This window comes from Calypte anna, chromosome 26, assembly GCF_003957555.1.
Source record: "Calypte anna isolate BGI_N300 chromosome 26, bCalAnn1_v1.p, whole genome shotgun sequence".
NCBI classification, from domain to species: Eukaryota; Metazoa; Chordata; class Aves; order Apodiformes; family Trochilidae; genus Calypte; species Calypte anna.
In genome coordinates, this window is record NC_044271.1 from 4,135,445 (window position 1) to 4,143,596 (window position 8,152).

At 59.7% G+C, this 8,152-nt stretch overlaps 1 protein-coding gene across 1 annotated transcript; it reads left to right on the forward strand.

Moving 5' to 3' along the window:
- Positions 1 to 415: 415 nt before the first annotated feature.
- On the forward strand, positions 416 to 6,839 carry RNPEP (arginyl aminopeptidase). Its single transcript, XM_030465626.1, has 11 exons — positions 416 to 844; positions 1,218 to 1,358; positions 1,861 to 2,009; positions 2,598 to 2,714; positions 2,821 to 3,056; positions 3,645 to 3,758; positions 4,012 to 4,124; positions 4,446 to 4,554; positions 5,120 to 5,344; positions 5,765 to 5,907; positions 6,601 to 6,839. Exons 1-11 carry the CDS (start codon positions 434 to 436, stop codon positions 6,763 to 6,765), a joined length of 1,923 nt encoding a protein of 640 aa, XP_030321486.1. The 5' UTR covers positions 416 to 433; the 3' UTR covers positions 6,766 to 6,839.
- Positions 6,840 to 8,152: the final 1,313 nt, after the last annotated feature.

Consider the following 8,152-nt stretch of genomic DNA (forward strand, 5'->3'; position numbering starts at 1 on the left):
ATTGATCATGGATACCTCCCCCGATTCCCCCCCGATCCTCCCATAGCCCCCTCCATACATTCGCCCATACATCCCCATGGATTCCCCCCCGATGCATCCCCTTCCTCACAGCCCCCCTGTGAGTCCTCCCGGATGCCCCCCATCAGCCTCCCCACAGATCCCTTCCCATGGGTGCCCCCTCCGCGGATCCCCGCGTCCCCGTCCCGCTCCAGGACCCCCCTGCGCCCCCCCCACCCCTCCCCTTTCCCGCAGCACTCGAGGCTCCGCCCCCTCGCTCCGCTCCCCGGCCATGGCCCCGCCCCCTCCCCAATGCTCCCGCCCCTCGCCTTGTGCCTACGCCCCCTCGGCATTGACCCCTCCCCCCGTTTGTCCCCGCCCCCTCTCCCGGTAGCCCCGCCCCCTCTCCCGGTAGCTCCGCCCCGCCGGTACCGCCATGGCCGCGGTGCGGGACGCGGCCTCCGCCAGCAGCGCGGACGCTTGGTGCGTGCGGCACCTGCACCTGTCACTGCGCGTGACCTTCGGGGCGGCGGGCGCGGGGCGGCTGCGCGGGACGGCGCGGCTCGAGCTGCGGTGCGTGCGCGAGGGGGAGCGCGCGGTGCGGTTGGACGCGCACCCGGGGCTGGGCCTGCAGCGCGCGACCCTGCTGGGACCCGGCGGGGACAACCCCAGGGACACCCCCACCCGCCCGGACACTCCCCCGGAGAGCCCCGGGCAGCCCCTGCGCTTCCAGACCCGACCCTTCGCCAGCTACGGCTGCGCCCTCCACATCGACCTCCCCCAGCCCGCCCGCGCCGGGCAGCTCCTCACCATCGAGATCGAATATGAGGCGGGCGAGGGGCCCGGGGTGAGCGGGGGGACGGGGGAGCTGAGGGGACGGGGACACCTCACGAGATGGGACCTGAGAGAGCTGAGGGGATGGGGGAGCTGAGGGGATGGGGACACCTGACGGGTGAGAGCTGAGGGGACCGGGGAGCTGAGAGCCTTCGCGGGGAGATGGGTGCCTGCCAGGAGCCGGGAAGAGGAGGAGCTGGGGGGGCACAAGAGGAGCTGAGAGGCCTAGAAGGAGCTGGGGGTCTGCGGGGAGCTGAGGGGACAGCGGTCATGGAGCAGGACAAGGCTGCACCGGAGGGAGGAGAAGCCCTGGCTCCTTCAGCAGTCAGCACCCATGGGTGAGAAGCCAGGGACCTTCCTCACCCTGGGGTCTCTGCCTTCCCCAGGTGTGCTGGCTCGCTCCCGAGCAGACGGCGGGGAAGCAGAAGCCTTACTTGTACACACAAGGCCAGGCTGTCCTTAACAGGTCCTTCTTCCCGTGCTTTGACACCCCCTCCATCAAATTCACCTATTCAGCCACCGTGAAGGTAAGCTGTGCCCTCCCTCCTCACACCCAGTGGGAGTGAAGCTCTCTGTGAGTTTGCAAAGTTTGCTGGTGAGGAAGCTGCTGGCTCCTGTGCTGGGGCTCACCCCACTTTTTGGAAGAAGAGAGACTGAATCATCCAGCTGTTGTGTAGGGAACAGGAAGGGAGTCAGATTCCAAAGGTCCTGCATCCTTTGCCCTTTCAGCACCTGCAGCTCCAGAGTTTCTTTATCTTGCTGGCGCACTGCATGGCAGCTCTGGGTGTCTCAGTGTTGCTGTGTCAGCCCAAGTGCTGAGTGATGCTGTCATGGGGATGCAGCCATGGTCCCACGTTGGAGCTCGGGGCAGTACTGCTCTGCTTCCCAAAACCCACAGAGCCCACGGACCTGGCCACCGCCAGCCTGGGACGTGTTCGCCATCAGACACCACGGCAGCTCTAGCTGGGTTAGCTGACATCCCACGCTGTACTTTACAGACCTAAGAGATGTTTTCATTAACGTGTCCAGGTCCCTGAGGGTTTCACAGCTGTGATGAGTGCCACCAGCTGGGAGAAGCAGAAGGATAACACCTTCATCTTCAAGATGTCCCAGCCCATCCCCTCCTACCTGATTGCTCTGGCTGTTGGGGACATCATGTCTGCTGATGTTGGCCCGAGGTGAGTGGCTCTGGATGGGACCTGAGCACTAAGCCCTGGTTTAATGATGCCATTCCATGAAGCCCTTGTGCTCTGCCATCCCATGGCAGCTGCTTCTTCCCTCACCACTGGGCTCTGGAGAGCCATCAGGCGTGGAGACAAATTGTAAGCTTGACCCTGTCAGTCCCTGTCTGCTGTGCACAGGGTGCTGTGTTACCAGACCATGGGCTCTGCTGGGTGAGAGTGCTTCTTGCTCTGGAGGGTGAAGAGGAACCTCTGTGCTGGGTCCCCTCACCCTTGGGGGTACCTCCATCTCCTCATCTCACCCGTGCCTGTGACTGCGAGCAGTGGATCCCTGCTCCCAGAGGGTTCCAGGTCTTCTCCCAAGGCCGTGGTTCCTTGGGGGTTGCCAACTGTCCCAGGAGCCATAAAAGCCCTTTGACACTCAGACCAGGAAAGGAATTGCATCTGTTTGCACTGTCAGTCTCATTAGCGTCCTCTGTCAGCAGTTTTTTATTTTGGATTAAGCACACACAGGTTTTGTCTGATGAAGCAATAAGGTAAAAGCTCTCTAATGTCTGAAACTTCCTCCTCTACACATTTGGCCAGGAGCCGTGTCTGGGCTGAGCCCTGCCTGATCGAGGCTGCGAAGAAGGAGTACGATGGGGTGATTGAGGAGTTCCTGACTGTTGGAGAGAAGCTCTTTGGACCTTATGTTTGGGGCAGGTACAGCCTCCTGTTCCCCAGGGAGCCCCCTGGAGCTGGGGGGGAGCCATCCCTCCATCCAACAGGAGGAGGTGGGTCTGACCCAAGCCCTCTCTCTTCCCGGCAGGTACGACATCCTGTTCATGCCACCCTCCTTCCCCTTCGGCGGGATGGAGAACCCCTGCCTCACCTTCCTCACACCCTGCCTGCTGGCTGGGGACCGCTCGCTGGTGGATGTGGTCATCCATGAGATCTCCCACAGCTGGTTTGGCAACCTGGTCACCAATGCCACGTGGGGAGAGTTCTGGCTGAATGAGGGCTTCACCATGTACGCCCAGCGGCGCATTTCCACCGAGGTTTACGGTGCGTGGTTAGGGTTAGGCTTAGGGTTAAGGTTAGGGTTAGGCTTAGGATTAGGCTTAGGGTTAGGCATTTCCACTGAGATCTACAGTGCGTGGCCCTGTGGCCATGCTGGTTCAGGCAGGACCTGTGTGGGTCTTGGGTCTGTCTCAGTGCTTCCCTCCCAGCACTGCCTGTGGGGCCAGGGTCTGTGCTGCATCTCGGAAGAGGTGAAGGGCAGCAGCCTGCAGCACCACGGGGTTTTATGTTGCATCAGAACCCCCTTTGCTGCCATCCAGGCCACCCTCACCTTCCTGTTGCTCCCACAGGGAGCTGGTACCAGCTGCCCTCAAGTCCCTGGACACACGGTCACATCCCACAGCTCAGGCACTTCTGCTGCTGTTTGCTGCATCCAGATAAATATTAATGGCTCTAAAATCCTCTTGCTGACCAAGGGCTGGGTTGCTGTCCCTGTCTGCAACTCTCTCATCTCAACACCTGGTTTATCCATTTCCTCCCCCCAGCTCATAAACCTAATGCTTTTTCCTTCCCATAGCAGCACACAGGGGTCTGGTTGGGATCTCCAAATGCCTCTTGCTTGTCTCTTCCCAGGTTCAGCATACACCTGCTTGGAGGCTGCCACAGGAAGGGTTCTCCTGCGCCAGCACATGGACAACACAGGGGAGGACCATCCCCTCAACAAGCTGCGGGTGATCATCGAGCCAGGTCTGTGGGGCAGCCAGGGGGAGTGGGGCCAAGTGAGTTGTGGAACCAGGGGGGAAGCTCCACTGCTGGGACCTCTCATGGCTTGCAAAAAAACCCCAAACAGTGCTGTTGGTGGGACCTGAGTGAGGTGGCAGCTTCAGGAGGGATGGGACAGGCTTGCACTCAGCACAGAAAACAGAAATCTGGGTGCACTTGAGGGCTGGTGTGTTTGGCAGATGGGTGGATGATTCCTGTGGGTTTTCCCTTTTTCCAGGTGTCAATCCAGATGACACGTACAACGAAACACCCTATGAGAAGGGGTACTGCTTTGTGAGCTACTTGGCCCATCTTGTGGGGGACCAGAGCAAGTTTGATGCCTTCCTCCAGGTCAGTATGAGGTGGAGGTGCCACATGGTATGAAATCCCACAGTGGGACACAGGACCTCAGCAGGACCCTGGAAAGGACAGGCTGGCTGGGGAGATGAGGAGGAGGGGAGAAAGGGAGATGTTCACAGGGGGAAGGAGATGAGGGCAGAGCCCAGCCCTATGCTGGCAGCAGGTGGTGGTGATGCTCAGAGGTGTCCTGTGGGATGCAGGGGGCTGGGCAGTCCCTGGTGTGAACTCAGCAGCACAAATTGTGAGGTGGGGCAGCACTGCTGGGTGAGTGTGTGTGGCACCACAGCCCTGCTGTCCCCACTGTCCCTGCAGGCCTACGTGAACCACTTCAAGTTCCAGAGCATCACAGCAGATGACACCCTCAGTTTCTTCCTGGAGTACTTCCCAGAGCTGAAGGCAGAGGGTGTGGACTCCATCCCAGGTCAGAACAGTGTCCCTGGCCAGGGGACTGGGGACCTGCTTTACACACCAGTCCCTGGGGTGTGGGAATCATTCCCAGTCCCTGCAGAGCCTGTGCACATGGGTTTGTGGGTTCTGCTGCTGCTCCTGCCCTGTCTCCAACAGGCAGCACTGCTCAGCTCAGGATCAGGCACAGATACAGGCCTGCTCAACCTGGCTTTTCCATCAGCCTATGCTCTGCACTCCAGTGCTATTTCCTGGGGTTTCCCAGTGTGTCTCTAACATGGGGAGATGAGCATTTGCTGCTGGAGCTGCTGGTGAGTGCTGGGCCCCTGCTCCACTCAGCCTTGCTGTGGACAGCCAGGCCTGGGAGGAGCTTTCTGGGCCAGAGCTGCTCATCTCAGTGGCAGTGGACCACACACCAGCCCCAGGCTGGCTTCAGAGCCTCACTCCATTGGTCTCTGCTGGGTGGAGCTGCTGGCCCTGGGGACACCCAGAGAAGGCAGAGGGATGTCTGGGCAGCAGCAGCTGGTGCAGGGTTCAGGAATCCCATCCCATCCCAGCTTTCCCACCTCTCCTCCCCACAGGCTTTGAGTTTGACCGCTGGCTGAACGTGCCAGGCTGGCCCCCCTACCTGCCTGACCTGTCCCCAGGGGAGCAGCTGATGAAACCTGCAGATGAGCTGGCAGAGCTCTGGGCAGCTGATGGCTTGAACATGGAAGCAATTGAAGCTGTGGACATCATGGCCTGGAAGACCTACCAGCTGGTCTACTTCCTAGATCAGATCCTGCAGAAATCCCCCCTGCCAGCAGGTGAGAGCCAGGTCACTTCCTGGGGTTCTGGTGCCTGGGGAGACAGGAGGTGACACAGCCCAGTCCTGCCCACTGGCTGGGGACATGAGGACATGTCAGTGGGAGGGGTACAGTTCCTGGGGTCTGGAAGCGTGGTGGGGAGTGGAGCACCAGGGGAAGTGTGTCCCCAGTTCTGTGGGAACTTGTGCAGTGGCAGGGCAGAGATCTCATGTCCCCAGGATAGTTCAGCTGGGCTGTCACCTCCCCGTGTTCACTCCCTTTGTGCTGAGGTGGCTCTGCAGGGCTGCCTGGCTCCAGCGAGTGCCTGGGAGCTCCCAGATCTGGCACGATGCTGGGAGGATCCCAGAGGATTTGCAGTGCAGGGGCTGAGAGATGGAAGCAGAGCCCCTGCAGCAGTGGTGACCAATCCCCCTCTCCCAGGCAATGTGGAGAGGCTGAGCAAGATGTACCCAAAGATCTCCAAGGCCCAGAACGCGGAGCTGCGACTCCGCTGGTGCCAAATCATCCTCAAGAACAACCTCGAGGCAGAGTACAGCAAGGTCAAGGACTTCCTCCACAGCCAGGTTTGTCCCTGGGCAGGGCTGGCTGCACCTGGCAGTGCCACTGGGGCAGAGATGGGCACAGGACACAGGGCACAGCGTCTTCTGTGCCACAGAACCAGGGGTGGCCCCTTGCTCTTGACAGAGCCACAGAATGGTTTGTGTTGGAAGGGACCTTCAAAGGTCACCTTCAATGTCCAACCCCACTGCAGGGAGCAGGGACATCATCAACCAGATCAGGATGAGCCTGATCATTGAGGTTGAGCCCCATCCAATCTGACCTTCAGTATTTCTAGGGATGGGGCACCCACCCTGTCTCTGAGCAGCCTGTTCAGCATCTCACCACCCTCAATGCACAACATTTCTTCCAATCCAACCCCACCCATTTTCAGTTTAGAACTGCTGGTCCTGTCACTACTAGGTGAAAAGTCTCCACCTTTCTTACAAGCTCTTTAAATGTAAGGCCACAGTAGCCCAAGAGCCTTCTCCAGGCTGAACAACCCTAACTCTCAGTCTGGCTCCAGAGCAGAGCTGCTCCAGCCTTTCCAGCATTTCCACAGCCTCCTCTGGATGTGCTCCAACAGTTCTGTGTCCTTCTGGTGGACCCAGCAGTGCAGGGGAGGCATTATGCTCTGGGGGGGGAAATGGGACATGGGACTCAGGGGGGTTGCCCTGTCTGGAGGAGGTTGGGGTGTAACCCCTGCTCTGTCTCTGCAGGGGAAGCAGAAGTACACCCTGCCCCTCTACCGTGCCATGTGGGGGGGGTCAGAGGCAGCCCGGGCCCTGGCCATGGAAACTTTCTCAGCTACAGCCCCACAGCTCCACATCAACGTCCAGAACTACGTGAAGAAGATCCTGGGCTTGGCAGTGGCAGAACATTAACATAGCCTGAACTCTGCTCCCTCTGCAACCTTTTCCGCTGGCAGGACCTTTCCTTATTAAAATTTGTAATTTTTTTCTCTTGTGCTTTTCCTGTTCCCAGCAACTCCTGGGCAGCCCTAGCATGGCTACCTGTGCCTCCAGCCCAGGACTGGTGGGTGCCCTTGGAGAGGGACTCTGCCAGTGCTGAGCCAGGATGTGCAGGTTACTTCATCCCAGGATGGGCCTGAAGCAGCTGCTGGAGGCCATGGCCCTGAGCTGCACCAGTCCTTGCTGATCTCCCAGGAAGCAGCAGGCTCCATGGTGGGAGTGACAAACCTTGGAGCTCTTGGCTTCAGTTCCTCTGGGTGCTGCAGAAGCCAGAGGATGAGCTGGATGGCTTCTCCTCCTTCCCACACCAAGGTGTCTGCCCCCACCTCTGCCCAGAGCCCCACGCTGGGGCCATGCACTTACCAGGCCCTGCTCTTTGCAGGTGCTGGGATAAATCCCAGTGTGTGGACAATGAGGCCAATAAAGAGGAGCTGAGGGCTTTAAGAAGCCAGCATGGACTACACGTGGCAGAGCCTGAGGGAATAAGACAAAATTGGACAGCCATGCTGCTCCTTAGCAAATGCAGGACTGTCAGCACATGCCCCAAAACTCCAGTGCAAAACTGCCCCAAGTGACCCCCAAAACCGGGGGGCTGTGAAGGCCCCTGCAGCCCCTGCCGCACAGGATGCTCCATGGTGGTGACACAGGGAACACCCGATGGCCTCAGAGAGGCAGCAGCTCCTCCTCCAACCCCCCCTGCAGGCATTGCTGAGACCCCTGAGGAGACCCAGGGGTGACAGTGGGGGTAGTGGAGTTGTGCAGCTGGGGTCCTGTGTCTGTCTGATCCTACAGGAATCCCCTCCCTGCCAGGGCCCTGGCACTTCCCTGGCCTCTGACTGAGCTGAGTCCCATCCAAACTGGGGGGGGAATTGGGGTCTGGGGGAGACTTAGCTCTGCCCATGGACCCTGGTTCCTCTCTCCAGGGGTGCACAATCCTGTGACCCTGAGGGAAATCACAACAGTGGTGACAGAACAGTGCTGCTGACCACAATTTCTCAGACTGACCCCACCACTGTGACTCTTACCAAGCTCTATGATCATCAGAGCTGGGACTGAGCCAAAACCACCCCAAAAGCAAAGGCACCTGCACCCTCCCCTGGGCTGCCCTGGTGGCCCCAGAAGCAGCTCTGCCTGCAGACACTGGAGCTCCCCAGCCAAGCTGTAGCACTCAGCAGCCAGGGAGAGGGGGGATGCTTCTCCTCTCCTCTCCCCTCCATGGTGGGGGAAGCCTCCAGCACAGCACAGAGCCTGGAGGCTGCACCTGACCTGGCTGGGAAGGGTTCTCTGCCTTCATTTCCTT

Bases quoted from the DNA above. Each gene is read 5' to 3' on its own strand.
- RNPEP (XM_030465626.1), top strand. From the start codon at position 434: ATGGCCGCGGTGCGGGACGCGGCCTCCGCCAGCAGCGCGGACGCTTGG. The intron at 845-1,217 runs GTGAGCGGGGGG...TGCCTTCCCCAG, and splicing joins AGGCGGGCGAGGGGCCCGGG to GTGTGCTGGCTCGCTCCCGA. The intron at 5,345-5,764 runs GTGAGAGCCAGG...CCCCTCTCCCAG, and splicing joins GAAATCCCCCCTGCCAGCAG to GCAATGTGGAGAGGCTGAGC.